Source organism: Acanthisitta chloris, unplaced genomic scaffold, assembly GCF_000695815.1.
Source record: "Acanthisitta chloris isolate BGI_N310 unplaced genomic scaffold, ASM69581v1 scaffold5619, whole genome shotgun sequence".
Taxonomy (NCBI): Eukaryota; Metazoa; Chordata; class Aves; order Passeriformes; family Acanthisittidae; genus Acanthisitta; species Acanthisitta chloris.
Genome location: NW_008692977.1, coordinates 61,724 through 78,180, shown reverse-complemented (window position 1 = coordinate 78,180; position 16,457 = coordinate 61,724). Strand labels below are relative to the sequence as shown.

The window sequence follows — 16,457 nt, the reverse complement described above, 5'->3', positions numbered from 1 at the left end:
ACTGGATTGTAAATATCAAAATGACTGTAATCAGAGGAGGCATTAAAACAACCCAACACCTTGTGTTTGAAAAAAGCCGTCAATGTGAAAAGGTTATCATGGATGTAAAGGTTCTGCTAAATCACAAAAAGAGACCCACCAGGCTGCAATGTTATTATTTTGCTGAGGGGTACTATTAATCATCCTGATTTGGGGACTAAAAGCATAAACAGGCTCTGAGTAGCTGCGAGGTTGCTGTATCAGTGTGAATTTGGTGGTGGATACAAGACATGATGGTGCAGTAGCCTCCTGCTGCCTTCTCTCCTCAATGTTTTTGGCATTTTTTTTCTCCTGCCTGCTGTACCTGGTTGGCTGTCAAAATAGTAAAGAGGTATTTTCTCTGAGAAGTTCTACCCCTTTTCCTGTCTCTGCCAATTCTGTCTTGCTGAGCATTCTGCAGTCCCTTGTGGAAGAGTGGATGGAGTATCTTACTGAGAGAATTACTGGTGGAGGAACAGTGGAGTGTTATTTCCAGGACTGCTGACAGCAGTCACCTGAGGCCAGGACACATGCCAACACCGACTGCTGTGCAGGGCTGCCAGAGGCTAATAAGGCATGTCCAGGTCTTGGTTAGGTTTTGGTGTAGCAATAATCCATTGAGGAGCTGGGCTGGGGTCAGGGATTTCTGGATTCTGTGATCCCTCCCTTAAATAACTCTGTTTCTGCAGCTGTTGTGCCGAGGAGGAGAGATTCACTTGCAGAATAGGCCGATGTACTGGAGGGGATTAAAACCTCGAAGCTTAGATGATAAGTTGTTTTGTTTTTATTCAAACTCCAGGTAACAAGAAAATCTGGATTATAAATAGAAAGGTTAACAGTTGGAGTAATATAATATAGATCATTTGTACACGTGAGTGAATGACCTTCATAACTAACTTATGAGTCATTCCAGTGAGAATAAATTGGACTACAAAACAATTAACTGCAGTGGTTTTACTTGCTAGCTGATATGCTAGGCTGATAAAAGCAGCCTTTTTAAAAAAGGGTCTTCGTGTTTTAGTGAATTATTTATAATACAATATAAGTGTTGGTTTGATTTTATGCAGGTACTAATGGGTCATCTTTATATTGAGGGAAATTTGTTTAGTATGGAAAAAGAAAGAAAGAAAGTACAAAACCAAAGATGTCTGAGGTAGAAAAAAATCTTAGCACTTGCTTGTCAAGTGTATGCAAGATAAAAAGTTTGGTCCTGCGTTGCTTTATTCAATAACTTGGGAAGTTTGGGGAGTGATAGGGTTATTGGTTTTGGCATTTTGGATCTTTGCTGACAGGAGTGTGTGTCTGAACCTCAGCTGCTGCTGTTGCTTGGCTGGAATACCTTGTGATGATTCTTGTTTGTTAGGGAATTGCACATAAACCAGATAGTAATGTATATATTTTTATTATCTCATCGATTACTCAGTGGTGCATTTGGAGTTAACTTGGTGGTTTATCATAAATCAGCTTGGATTTAGAGGTGGAGATAATCAGAGGTGGAATAAATCCTGCATTTCTGACCTTTGCTTTGTCAGTTTGTAGTTCTTGCCCTGCGTTCATGCTTCTATTGCTGCTATCAACAGGTTCTGCAGTTTTCACTAAGAGCTTATTCTGAGCAGTGTTTCAGACTGTTACCTGCTTGCAAAACTTGGTAAAATCGTTGGAACTTTACAGCATTCATTCTGGGAGAGTTACTATTAACAAAGAGAGTAGTTGTAGTTCCTAAACCTTTCTGGTTTTAATGTAAGTATTAGGTGTATTGAGTATCTGTTATATGATTGCTCTTTGCCTTCAGAGAACTAGGGGAAAAACAGTTTTCAGGTAATAGTAGAACTAGGGGAAAAACAGTTTTCAGGTAGTAGTAGTAATAATTTTTTATTTTTTTTTGGAAAATGTGATAAATCAGATAGAGACTGCTTGAATTGGGTGTCTGGTGTTGTGTCCCAGGGCACACACACCCCCTGTTTCTTTTTTTTGAAAGAGACAATTGTCTTCCTGATGGGGATGGAACAACAGCTGTTCTGAGTGAATAACAATGGAATTTGAATATGAAATAGCATTTTATCCATGACAGGGAATTTATCCCTTTTCCCTGTTTCCCCCTCCCTTCCTCCTGCTCGGTAGGGACCGAATGCCTCTTCAGGACACTGTGTGTAAACCTCCAGACTTTGCTGCCTAAATGTGCATCAGAATACGTGTTTGAAGGATCTAATGTGGCAAGTGCTAAAATAAGTACTTGGAACACTTTAGGATTATGAGTCACCAATCCCTGGCTGCTGTTTTTATATGTCAATAATTAATATAACCCACCTGGAAGTTAACTTTTGAGAGACCTATCATGGTGATCCACAATAAATCTTGAGTAGAAGTACGATAGAAAGTTCAGGTGCCTGTATGCAATGTTCTGCCTTAGGTTTACTGGCTTTTAATGCTAAACACCTAAAGGAAGGACAACAACTACTTTTAATAGTTATTTGTAGGTCCAAGAGTGAGACAGAATTTAGTCCAGAAGGAGCAGAGGAATTACCTTTTTGAGGGGCTGGTAGTTCAGTAGTGAGACAGAATTTAGTCCAGAAGGAGCAAAGGAATTACCTTTTTGGGGGGCTGGTAGTTCAGTAACATCAGATATTTCAGTGGAATAATCCTATCTGTAGCAATTAATGTCTTTTTTTAAAAAATAAAGAATGCCTAATGATTAACTACAGGGTTTGTCATTAATATTGACCTCTTAAATGTTGCCTTCTGTCCTGTAGAAGACCCTTTTGATGACTTATTCGGGGGCAGGCGAGGTCCAAGGGGAAGCAGAAACAGAGGCGGTGGATCGTTTTTCTCTGCCTTCGGAGGGTTCCCTGCTTTTGGAAGTGCTTTTCCTTCATTTGACACAGGTAAATATAGCAACCTTTAAGATGGAATGCAATTTTGGTTCACAGAGGGTATCAATATAATCTGTCTTCTGAAGTCAAGAAATTATAGGGCTACTTTTTTCTTTTTTTAAAAAAAATAAGCCGCTGTCTGTAGGTGTGGATGTAAATAAAGCTATAGTTGCAGTATTTAAGCTGAAAGTTCATGAAAGGTAAACAGACCTCGAAGAAGAAGAACTGCCTATATTCTTAATTCTGGTGCTACAGTTTCTTTATAGCTTTAGAATTGGTTTTGTTCTGTTTGGTTTTAGATGTTGGGAATGTGATGGCTTTTATTTCAGGTCCTGAAATACACTGAAAAAATGTGTGCCTAAACCCGGTGGTACCAAGTCTGGGCAGTCAGTTTGAGTGCTGATGTGTGTCTTGGAAGTTGCTGAGAGCTCAGTATCCTTGAGAGTGTTTACATTCTGGTGATTTGTTGGGATGTTAGTAGTATAAGACTTGTTCTGCCTGCCAGCCAGCTTGGGACATCCCAACGTCTGCATTAAAGCAGATAATCAGGTATTGCTGGCTTTACCCTGTGTGGAGAGAATGGAGAACGGCTTTGTTCAGCAGACAGGCTTGAGTGCCTTCTCAGGGGAAGAGTTGACAGATGGTTTTTGGCCAGTGCTGTGCTATGGGTCCATATGGGAGAAATTGATGGGCCTGGAGCCATGATTTTATTCTCAAACTAGTCACTGATCCTGTGTTGATGCAGCCAACTAAGGGCATCCTGAAACTATGATATAGTCTGAGTGGATGATGAATTTGAATCCCATGGTCATGCAAAAACATATTTTTAGTCAAATGCCTTCTTTTTCAATAGGTTTTGCTTCATTTGGTTCCCTGGGACATGGAGGCATTACTTCGTTCTCAACTTCATCATTTGGTGGCAGTGGGATGGGTAGCTTCAAATCAGTATCAACCTCAACTAAAATAGTTAATGGCAGGAAAATTACTACAAAGAGGTAAGTGATATAAATATATTTATATGAAACTGTATGTGGAGGTTACATAGGCATAATTACATGCAAACAGTTATACTGTGTGTTTATACACATACAGTGATACATGGATGTATGTGTGTGTTACTTCTGGTGTTGTGCTTATATTAGTTGGGTTTCTCTGAATGCTTAAAAAAGTTTTGAGCAGTTTTACTGGGTTCTCTGGCTCTCTTGGCATTGTTGAGTTCATTAAAGCTGTAACTAGAGCTCTTTCAGGCCTTCAGAACCTCCTGTGTAGTGCTGCATCTTTTATTGTGGTCCTGTACTACTGTCTGGAAGGCAAATATGTGCTTGGTTTCTATTGATTGTGAAGCTTTTAACTGGAGATTGGGAGGACTTTTAATTTTGCAGACATTATGAAAGAGTTTTCCCAAACATCTGCTCTAGTTTGCTTTCCTAGGCAGTGTATGAGTGAAGCCATTGTAGCAATTTTCTGCTGCCTGTTCAGTGACATAAGCAGCTGAAGCCTGCTTGGGAGAAAAATGTTCCTGTTGGTTGGAAAGTGAATTTATAAGTACTGTACACGGTGCACCTTTCTCAGCATTTCATGCTTGTGATGGGGAAATGACTGCATTTGGGAAACCTGTATCTCAGCTATAGAGCAGCCTGCATGGAACATTATGATCAGTAAGTTATAAGAGTACCGAACAAATAGTTAAATGCAAAAGCAAGGGAGGGCAAAATCTTTTGTTTGGTAGCTTATATACCATACTCTAAAGCACAAGTTTCTTCTCTGTCCTGTTGTACTGGAGAGATCCTGTCATCTTGACCACTTAAAAACAGCCTTTGTCATCACATGTTGGTGTGGTCATTGTATTTTTCTGTGAATGTATTCCAGAAAAATCAGAAAACTGCCCACTTTTGAGGGCATTGTGCCAGGTGAGAGAGACCAAACAAAGTGTTTATGCAAAAGTTTGTATGTTTTAATATTAAGAGATAGGCTAAATGGGGTGCACTCCTGTCCTATCTTTGTTGCCATGTTTAGGAAGTGATGAGAGAACAAGAAATGTGGTTAGCCGTGTCTAGGAAGACACATTTACTATCTCTGAGAAGTCCTACTGTTTTGTAGAATGTCTGCCCACAAAGTAGCCAAGTCTAAAGAAGATTCCTATCCCAGCATAGCCAGTGGAAATCCTCCCTGAGTAATACTTTACTCTAGGCAAGAAGACGTTCCATCTGTTTTTAAAAAGGGTGTGTTCTCTTCAACAAGTCTGATCTCCAGAAAAGTTTGTATTCATCTGTATGGTTTTCTCATTTGAATCATCAGGGAAGACTTCCCAGATGACTAAAATTTAGGCATAAATTAAATTTTCTAAAAATAAACATTCCCTCTCTTCTTATTTCTAAAACAGACACAGAAAAAGAAAGCCCAAACCCACAAAATTCTTTAATCATCTCTCATTCCAGTCAGGGATACCTTTTGCACCATTTATGCTGGCCGTAAGCTTAGTATATAGTAGGTCTACAAATTACTTGGTATGATCAGTTTAGAAGTGGATTTAAGACTGTCTTGCTGCCTTACATGCATCATGCAAAATTGTGATTGGATCTAGAATATTCTGCGCTTAAGAAACAGGTTGGGACTAACTGCACTGTCAAGTTTGTGCAGTTGATCTGTCAAGACATTTAGTTCTAGATAATAGTGTCTAGTGTCAGCACAACGGTGACAGTGCATGAGGTGACAGCTGTAACTGTGAACTCTACAAACTGGAGGATTCAAACTTCCAGCAAGCAGTTTTCCCTCTATAAATAAGCAGCATTGGTGGGGAAATGCAGATGGTTACCAGTTGCAGCTCCTGCCCTGTTAAATGCCTAAGCTTGCCAACTGCAGTCGTGTTAAGCAGGTGGTGTTCTGTTACTGCTTGTTGTCTAAAAACCTGGTCTGGTGTGTATTTGAAACTGCTTTTCAGTGCTTTAAAATGGCTAATTGCATTTTTGTCCTGCAGGATTGTTGAGAACGGACAAGAGAGAGTAGAAGTCGAGGAAGATGGGCAGTTAAGGTCGTTAACAATAAATGGTAAGGAGCAGCTGCTACGCTTGGATAACAAGTAATTCAACGCACGCATTTAACAGAAATGTTAAGCTCTAACAGCCACCATTTGAGGATTGACAGGAACATTTTTTGAAGATTTCAAATGAACTCAACTTTCTGTATATCCGTACTTAATCTTAAGTAGTATAAATAGCTCACAGAAGCTCGTATTTGTCATAGACTTTTGAGTTAATTGTTGGGACCACATCAATTGGACCATTTTTTGTCCTTAAAATTGTTGTAAACTTCTGTATGCACTTTTCTTATATGTGATCAAGGTGAACCATGATCCTTCAGTAGTGCTAGGGCGAGATGTACACTAACACTAGCATGAATTTTGCTTTTTCCAATTTGAAATGTGAGCCAATTAGTAGTTTAAGTCTGCTGTGAAGTTAACATTTCCAGGATAACCTTTTTAATAATTTCAACTTCTTTTTTTTTTTTTTTTTTAATGTTTAGTAGTGAACAATGTTAATACATTTCTGGTAATGCATTTCTGGTTTAAATAAATTAAGGATGTTTTCTAGTTGTGCATGAATGCAGACAACTTAGTAAGTTTTGACAAATGTTTAAATGTGTAATGTAAGCAAAAGGTAAACAAAAGTGAAGCCAGTGAGCTGAGTCTTTTGTCATTTGCTAAAAAAATTCAAAATGAATAAATGCTGATGTTTGTGGTGCATTCTTTCATGAATGGCATTTGTAACCTTCTTGTGTCTGTGTGTGATTTGGGCAACTTGGGAAAACGGTGCTTTTTTTTTTCCTTTACCATCTTTTTCTTCAATCTCAAGGATGAGGGCCTGTTTTCTTTGCAGATGTTTTCTTCAGTATGACTGAAAACATGATATTTAATTTCTTTTCTAAACCTGTATTTGAAGCACCTATTTTTAAGAAGCATTCAGAGGCTACTCTAACTCCATCTTTTGCCCTAGTATATAATTAAAGGCTTAAAGTAACTGTTTCAAAATAAAAAGGTTTTCTAAAGTTTTAAATTCTGAGATTGCTTCAAAAATAATCTGTAGTGAACATAAATATAGAGGAAAACATTTAATAATCAAAAAAAGGCTTTCTGAATTATAAATTTTTTTTGTTATTATGCCAACAAGTAATAATTGCTTTGAGAATTTGTACAAAATTATTAGCATGATAATATCTCACTCTTTACTTTTATTCCTCATCCAAAAATGGAAAGATGGATTAATGCCCTTTGTTAAATTAATGGAGCGAAGCGAAGTGTTCCTTGGTAGCTAAGACCAGATTTTCAAAATTGGGTGAGACTTGGTTTTGGTGTGTCACACACAACGCATGCAGATAACTCATGGCATATGTTAACACCTGCCAGGCTCGGGGTAGGTCGTGTATAAGTCAGGGATGTGCACTGGCTTGGAACATCTGGCCCTCACAGGACTCCTCAGGGTGGCTCAGTGTTACAAAAACCAAAAGCTCAGTGTCTCCAAATGATCACCTAATGCCTCTCTGAACACCTGCTTTGTACTAACGAGCATGTTGGTTATTAAAGACAGCAAAAGGATTTGCTCTCGTTTCTCATGTAGGAAAACCATTTCAACTTAAGCCAAACCAACAAGCTAACAAAGTGCTACAAGAGAATTCATATTTGCTGTGAACTTAGTATATTGTACTTTTGTCCCTCTACCACTAATGCTAATTTGCTAGAACCGAACAAAATAACAGGTAGAAGAAGAAATAAATACATACTTTGGTTTTGGGACTAAAGAAGTACCTTTTTAAGTTCTTTGCAGAGTTCCTGTTACTTCAATGTTGTGTTTTTGGTGTAGAAGCACAAATTCAGTTTAGAACTAAACAATGTTTTGTTGTTAATGCTGTTTTTATCTTTCCCATGTATGTTACTTCTTGATCCAGATAACTAAAAAGACAATTTATTTCAAAATCTGGCTTCATTGTGATGTCTTGAGTTATTAAAAATGTTAATTTATATTTATGGGACACAATGTGCTCCTTTGAGTTATGTACACTGTAAAAAGTACTTCAAAATTGATTAACCAAGTGAAATAAAATTAGGACAATCTGGAGTTGAGTTTGAATTCCTTCCTGTGGATACCCATAGGTTTTACATTAAACTTCCAAACTTCACATTCTAGTTTAATCCCAGGTTGTCATCTTCAACATTTAAATTACCTGGCTCAGGTTAGGAACACAATCAGGATAGCACAGCTGTAGTGCCAAATCTGTCCCCATGTGCTTGTCTTAGGTCTCACCTGGCAAAGTGTGGTCCTTCTCACAGTTACACACAGAGAGTTCACTCTTGGGGTCTGTAATAAAATCTTCTAACACTGTAAATTTGTGCCATATCTGGTGATTTGGATAGTCTCTGTTCTGCCTTTAGATCCCTGAAGCTGGTTGTCAGAGCTGGACAAAGTGCAGCATTAAAATGGCAGTGCTGCACTTCTTGGTAGAAAGAGAAACTGGCAAAACCTGAGAAATGGGTCAGCAGAAGGCAGAACTCAGCAACAGAGATCCTGCAGTAGTGACCAGATACCCACACCCCAGTGTGTGCACAGGTTGAACTGGGTGGGTATGTGGCCAAGTACATCACTGGACTGGCAGCTCCAGTTCCAGATGTAAAAACTTGTCACCTTACACTTGTCCTAAAGCTAACTACCTCTTTCAGTATGTAAAAGACAGGTTGTTTTTTTGAAATAACCACATCCAACTTCTTTTTTGATGCAATTTCTTGCATCCAGCTTCACTTTTAAAACACAAACCTATTTCTATATGTACTGGCAAGTCCATTTAAATTCTATCTCTTATGTATTATATATTCAGAATTTCTTCTGCTAAAATCAATTATTTTCTCTTGAAAACCCACTTATTAGGTTGCTCTGAAAAAAATTCATGTTGTTCCTTGCTAATATGTAATGCACATGGATGTACAAGACCTACTCACTAGAAGTGGTGGATCATCGAAGGCAGCAAATTTCCTTAAACTTCAATTTTGGCCAAAATAGTACAAAATACTTAATGACAAAAAAGGTTCACTCAAATGCTAGGCATCTAATGGTACAGTGGGATGAGGCAGATTTCAAAATCAGGTGCTTTTGGATTAAAAGTGCTATTTCTTTACACATGAGGGATTAATTTTGAATGTTTAGGGACACTATCCCATTTAAATTAAACTTCTTCCAAAGGTTTGGAAAACCTAAGATGGAGTTTTTGAACCTGCTAAGTCACTCTTTGGTGCTCTGCTTCAAAGTTCATTGGTGGATACAATGACTTTGTACTGCTTTCTCCTGGTGCAACCTCTGGTCCCTTGTGCATGGCAGCAATTTCAGTGCACTACACTAACTCCTTTCTCCTCAGATTGCATGGCACCTGCCCCTTCCACTCAGCTTTACTGGACAATTTGTGATTCTGCCTTGGAATGCTTCACATTTTTGAAATGGCTGCAGTACTGCTCAGTTCTCACGATACCTTCTCTGTTGAGACTGGGAGGGATTGTTCAGTGGTAGAGGCCACAGAGCTGCTCTGCAGAGTGTGTGTCTGTAGCACTTGGGAGGTGGATGCTGTATCACTTGTGATTAATTGATGAACTGAGTCTGAATGCTGGAAACAAGATTGTAAAAGATTTAAAACCCCATCATCTCTAAGCCCAAGGGGTTTGTATCTCTCTTGTCAGTGTTTGTTTCTGCTATACTGTTTCTTTGCCTCCTTCAGTGTTTTGGCTTGAGGTGTAACTGGAGGTTTGCCTTTTGTATTTAGCTGTGCTGTGTTTCAGGTCAGCTCTGGGATGTCCAGTGATAAAGTTAGCTTTTTTTTGTTTTTTTTTTTTGTTTTTGGAAATCTGAGTTCTGTACCTGAGTCTGCTTCTGTTCTGTTTGAGAAGTGAGCTAGTGAGCTTGTTTCTTGCTTTGCCTGAGTGTAATCTGTGGTTGTAAGAGCAGAGTGTTTCTAAAGATGGTTGTCTTGCAAAATGAATGCTACAGCTGCGTGGTGCTCGTGGTCAGAGAACCTTTGAAAAGTGTTCAGTGTTAGTACAGTGCTTTAACTTGGTGTTAAAATACTTGTTAACCTTTTTGTGGAAGCATTTAGTAGTACTTTTGGAAAACCTGCCTCTTTGGTTGTGATTTTTGCATGTCTTGGTATTTTGGATTCTTTTTAAGTCATGTTCTGAGAGGGTAATGGCAATAGGGATATCAGTAATCTGCCAGTCAGCAGTAACCAAACTTTGAAACTTTCATAAGAAAAGAAATTTTGTTTGTACTGTCTGTTCCCTCTGGTCTTGTTTACTTTGGCATTGAGTTGTGACCACAGACTTACTTTACATCGTGCTCAACATAGACACAGGTTTTCTTGTTATTGCTTGTCTTCCAGTGGTTGTTTTGGGTACAAAACTTCTTATCTTCCACTCGAAATGCTGAAATGGTCCTTACGTTGCAATAGTGCTGGGATGAAGGATGTTTACTTTGTTAGTGATGCAAACTCTACCTTTTAAATTTATAATTCTGGTGGGATTCCTGCTTGGTCTGCTTAGGTTTTGGAACAGAAATTCCTTGGCTTGAGTTTGTTGTTGAGTGAATTGCACTACTGAAAGGTTGGGGCTGAAGGTGGTTGGTTTATACTCTGCTACATAGGTCACACATTCACAAAATAGTAAACCTCACCTTTGAGATCTGCTGTCAGACTGAAAACAGAATGAAATAATTAAAATCCTGTGATGATCGGAGCCACAACCCTGAACCTGTGCAAGCTGAGTGCTGAGTCAAACTCCTGGAAACTCCTGTAAAAACTGTGTTCTGGCAGACTCAGCACTGGGTTAGGTCTTATCTTACTTAGAACAGCTGGTAGAAAGTTAATCGAAAACTCACATGAGCACCCTGTGCCCTGTCATGCTTCCCATGGCTAGGCAGTAGTTTGGCTGTGATAGTGCCCAGGCCTGAAAGCTGGGATGTCCTGGTGTGAGGTAGATTGCACTGATGGCCTGAGTGCTAATTACCTTCTAAGTAAAGGAAGCAGAAGGTTTATGCCTGAGAAGATGTCAGCTTCGAAATGCCATGGTGGGGATTAAAGTGTATTTAATTGAGAAGCTAAGGAACATGTTTTATTAGAAGGATGCTGTTAAGTAGAATTGTCTCTGTCGTTCTCTGGCTTTTACAGTAATGTTAACTTTTCCAGCATATTGGTTTCATTTTAAACTCACTAAAAAGAGAGATTTTCCAGCATATTGGTTTCATTTTAAATTCACTAAAAAGAGATCATTTTTGAGCTTGACTTAAAATCGACAACCAAGAAAATAAGATTTTTAGAGGCTTCTGGTAATAACTCTTTAAACTTTGCTTTGCCCTGTGACTTATCCTTTATACTGAGTCACAAATAAGAGCTCTTTCAGCTATTCTTTTCAATGCAGCTAACTTCAAATGAATTTCATAAAAACAGGAAAAAGCCCTGACCCTGTAGCTGCTAGTTTACCAGCAGGGAAAATAAAGCTGAATCCTTTCACACACCTGAATGTTAATTTGGAGAGGTTAAATATTAACCCCTAGTTTGTAAAAGCTCAAGTAAGGGTGACAGTCTGTTATGTGAAGTAACAAATGGACTAGTTGGCACAGTGGTGTGAGTTCATAGGTTGGACGTGATGATCTTAGAGGTCTTTTCCAGCTTTATTGATTCTTTGAAATGACATAGGCCATGGAAAAGGCTTCAGTTCCTCCTGGGTTTTGATTTAAAAGTCAGCTGTGGTATCTTCTGCATTGTTTCTTGTAAATTTATTTGAGTTGCTACTATGGGAGAGGAATCCAGCCTGGGTGCTGGTCATAGAATTCATGTTGTGGAACACATTCCTGATGGGCAGAAGAGGGAATTACTTGGCTATATCTGTAACAGAGTTGTTTCAAGGTGTTACTAAACCAGCTGAAAATGCAAAGCAGTGGCTTTGGAATCTTGCTTGACTGAATTGTGGTCCAGGAGGGGAGTTTACCTCCCAGTAGAAAAGCAAAAGTCATGAGGCTGCAGAGCCTTTGAAACATCTGGTAGAGAATCTAGTCAGCCCCATGCCTTGCTGTTCCTCTCAAAAACTGTATACTGTGTCTGTGTTAATCTTTGATATACAGAATTTATCACACATTTACATAACTGTCACCATAGCCATGTCTGGCAAAAATTTTCCCCTAGACATGTAGCTGAAATCTGCTTTTTGCTCTTTACAGAAACTAAATCTGAATTGATCCTCCTGTTGTGACGTTTGTCGTACTCAGCAGTGGAATACTGTGCCTTGCTTTTGTGAAGGAGCATATCCTGTAGTGTCAGTCTCTGTCATTCTTCTTCCAGTGGGAGCTTGACTATGGATGTTTGAAAATTGTTTTGAACTTCTGGAGGAAAATGGAGAAAACTCATATGGCCAAGGTTTGGCCTTTCCTCTCTTAGCCAGAGTCAGCCTTCAGAGGACTTTGCCAGGCCTTCTGCAGTGACACTGCCTCTTGTCAGAAGGCACTTTGGTGCTCTGAGTTATTGGGTCATACCCTGTTAAGCAGTCACTCAGACACCCCTGGAATTAGTCTGCTAATATCCACATACACATCTGTTACTGCTGGGAGCTTATGGGAGATATGGTCAGGTCCTCATCACCAAGAGCACAGCACTTCAGGAACGAAAGGGCATTATTCACTTCACCCAGACTGGGAGCTGCCTGTCCAGGAGAGCAGTAGAGAGCTAGAAATTCACCTAGAGCTGTTTTGGGTGTATCTGGTATTGTCTACAAGCATGAGTAATGTTCACAAACCTCCTGAGTGAGTGCAGAGAAGTGGAAGATTTTTCTCTTGGGGAGATTCACCTTCAGAGTTAGGACAACCCCCAAAATGTTTCTTTCCATTGAATGTCTCTAGTGCTACTCACATCTTTTCTGAGATTGGCTGTTTTAACCTTGAGAACAGCAAATCATAAGATCCTTGAAACCAGGAAGGGAGAAGGGGGAAAACAACGCAGCCTGTTTTGTGCTGTTTATGTAAATTTGAAGGACTTTTTTCTTCCTTTGGCCTTTGCCTTTCTCATCAGGAAAACACGATCACGAGTTACCACAGTGAAAGCAGAAGCAGAGTGTGTTTGCCTGTGTCTGTTCTTCACTCTTCCTGTTTTCTGCGGGCACAGGCTCTGGGCTGCTCTGGAGCTTGCTTCCCTGCCAGCACAGGCAAGGAGGTGCTTCCACAGCCTGAGGATGGTGTGCCAAATTCCAGTTTGATTCTAAAAAAAATGCGTACAACAGTAAGAAAAAACTCTGCCTATTAAAGGTCATCTTGTTTGGGAGAAGAGTATAAATATTTGTATCAGGCTAGACAAATCCAAATGAGAAGATAAACATACATTTTTAACACATGGATGATTAAACTGTTGGAAGAACCTGCCAAGAGCAGTAGTTTTCTCTGGCTTTCAGTGTCTTAAAAACCAGCTTTATGAAAACTCTCTTCTAGTGGGAAGGGAGTGTTTGGGCTTTAGAGAGAAGTAGTGGAAGCTCAGGAGCCTGGGGCACAGAGCAAGATGCAACATGGAGCGCAGTGTTCCCTCAGGCCTTCCTTCATGGTCTCTGTCTTGGCTTCTTCCCTCCCTCTCCTGATGTGTTAACAGAATGCACATGTCATATTCTTAGTGATGTTGAGCCTGGGGGTGCTTTGGTGATGTGAGGCTGCTTTGCCTCTCGGGAGGTACCGAGGAAGCAGGAGAGCTGGGAAGAGAGGAGACCACACCATGTGCATCTAGGGCAGCCTGGTGACTGCTGCCCTAAAGCACCCACTTGGGGATGTGTAGGTTCCAAGAGTGGACTTCATGTGGGAGAAGACATTCTGGATCTGTTCAGGTACGTTACTTTATTGTCTGGAACAAATTGGGTATTAAGTGACCAGGAAGAACCAGGGCAAGGGCTGAGATGACTGTTCCAGGGAATTTGATTTGGAAGTTGCATTACAGTGAACTCTTGTACATCTCCTGTCTCACCAATAACAGACTGCAGAGCTTGAGACAGCCTAATTTAAGCTCCTGAGATAAGATCAGGAGGTCTTTTGTGAGTGTAATGATATGTCCAAGATTCAAATGGCAGAATGAACTATTCATTTTCTTAAATGTGAGCTTAATTTCATTTTATTGATAATCATATTATTTTAATAATTAATTGCATTAATTTTCATCCTTAAATTAGTGTGTGTTAAATCTTCCATGGGTAGCAATACTTGTGTTTGAGTTTTGAGTGACTATGATGAGAAAAGCCATTTTACTGTTAATTGAATCACCTTTGGTAGTGTGTGAAATGCCTGAGACTGCCAATATGTCAGAAAAATAATTCTACAGGGAACAGCCAGAACAAAGTCTTAGTTCCTTAGTGGTCAAATTAACCATATTTTGATGTCTAAATATTCAGCCCTTAAAAGAGCCTTTGTGCAGTCTCCTTGCTGTGGAAGTAATAAAATCTGTAAGGCTTTCTCCAGTCACCAGTATGGGAGCTGTAATGACAAGGAATCTTGCTAATGGAAAAGCAAACAAGTCTATGTGCTGTACTGCTCTGCCCTTTTCTGGTTTAAAAGAAGTCTCAGACAAAAATATTTCTGTAGTTGGCAAAGTGTGTAGCCAGTGTACACCTCCTATGTGTTGACTGCTCGTTAGCAGTGAACTACTGCAAAACTAGTTGGTTTTCAGTGTACCAGAGCTGTACCTTGTCAAAGTAAAAGAATTCTGTCAGGTTTATCCATTTTTTTCCAAGGAGCTTCAAAGGTTTTGAGTTGCATCCTGCATGGAACTTAGTCCAGAGTCAGAAAATGCAATTCTGTTTGCTGTACAATTCAAGTCTCCTGTTCCATCACTGGAAGAGACAACACCAGATGTTCTTAGCTAAAACACAATGATTTCTTTTGAGAAACGGGTAGAAAATGGCAAATAGATGATTGGGCTTGCCACTGTTATGTAAAAAGAAAATTACATGCACTTTGCTATGCATATTCCTGTTTTTGAGGTGCTACATCCATGCCAGCTACTAGTGCACAGGATGGAACTGGCAGTATCTGTGTGGGGGTGTCAGTAATTTCCAGAGTTCTGAAACATTGCTGTTACCCTGCCTTTGATCTACCCTGCAAGTATTAGGCCCCCAAAAATGGGAAGATAGTCCTGTTTGAAAGGTTAAACTTGAGTAATTTTTCCTGTCTACTGATAGTTTCATAGCCATTAATAATTTATGTAGCAACAGATACAACTCTTGTCTTGAAAAGTCATAGAACAGAAGCTGAATTTTAAGTGACTAATTGAGAAGATGCTTCTTGTAATCACTCCTTAAACCGAGAAGCTCAACTCAGGGAAGTAACACATTTTTCTGAGAAGACTCAGGTGTGTAAGCTTCCCTGCTCTTCTTGATGAACAAAATTGAGAACATAACGTTAATTGATTACTCTTACGTAGTTTCCACTCTTCCCTCTGTTCTAGCACTTGCTCTGAGATCACGTGTGTGCTTTGGGCCCGAGGTGTTTATAGAGGGTGATGACTCCATCCCTGGTAACCCTTTTCATAGAATAAATCACCAAGCCAAGTGCATGCCCGTGCTGGGTGCTCTGTTGCAGGGGAGGTGCTTGTTGCCCTGGACAGAATAGTTTCCAATAGTGGAAACTTCTTTTATGAGAGCTGTTTGCAGAGGGGGATGGATTTTGCCTTGTGCCTCTCAGGTTCTCCTAAACCAAAAGCCAACCCTTTGTTCATGCTGGGCCCTAGATTCAACTCACTGTTGTGTTTTCTGGGTGTGGTGGCAAAATTTCCCTAATTACCAGTATCTCTGGTGTTGAGTATAGACCTGTAAGTGACACAGAGCCAAGCTGTCAACTTGAAGTGCAGCTTTAATGTAAATTAGGGGATAGATTGTTAACAGAGTTCAAAGCCTCTCAGGTTTTCTATTTTGGTGTCAGTCCTGGCTAATCTTCCCTTAAAATATAGGCCCTCCAGCTTTTCAGCTGAAATTGGGATAGAAGTGGACAGTCTGAGGTCCCAGTGAGCTGTTATCAATGTCCATGTATTGGGTTCGTTTCTCAGTTTATCTCCTCAACTGAAATTCAGTGCTTTGAAGGTTTTTGCAAACACATTCCCCTGTTACTGCCTTGCTGGCTGTAATTCTGCTTCTAGTCCACTATCCAGCCTTGACTAAGCAATTTTTTCCTTAGAAAAACAGTTGATGATTCTTTTATTTAGTATTTTTAAATATTACTGAAAAAGGAGATTGTTTCTGTAGAGCTAGCAGGCTGTATCCAATACCAGCAGTTCAGGCAAGGTCAGAATTTGAAATGGAAAGTGATGAAATGTTCTCAAATGTGCAAAGTCTTGGGACAGTTTATGTCAGTCACTGACTTGCATGGTAACAAATGTAGGTGAGCATGAGTCTTACCTGTTGGGTGTGTGTTCTAGGTTTCCTTTTGCTGTCACAGTGCTGACTGCAGGACATTTTCAGTCCTGCCAAGGGAGCAATAATGATTCACAAGGCTGAGGAGAAATGCTGTAGTGTAAATCAAGTTTGAC

The 16,457-nt window shown here is 39.8% G+C and overlaps 1 protein-coding gene across 3 annotated transcripts in view; it reads left to right on the top strand.

Annotated features, from left to right (window-relative positions):
* DNAJB6 (DnaJ (Hsp40) homolog, subfamily B, member 6) overlaps positions 1–16,457 on the top strand; it is a 49,650-nt gene that overhangs the window by 13,885 nt on the left and 19,308 nt on the right. Inside the window, exons 5-7 of one of the 3 annotated variants that reach the window (XM_009082877.1) lie at positions 2,769–2,900; positions 3,742–3,883; positions 5,866–5,936. In XM_009082877.1, coding sequence (XP_009081125.1) covers positions 2,769–2,900; positions 3,742–3,883; positions 5,866–5,936 — 345 coding nt within the window. Of the gene's footprint in view, positions 1–2,768; positions 2,901–3,741; positions 3,884–5,865; positions 6,631–16,457 lie in introns of those variants that run through there. The other 2 variants (XM_009082880.1, XM_009082879.1) reach the window with 2 other exon arrangements.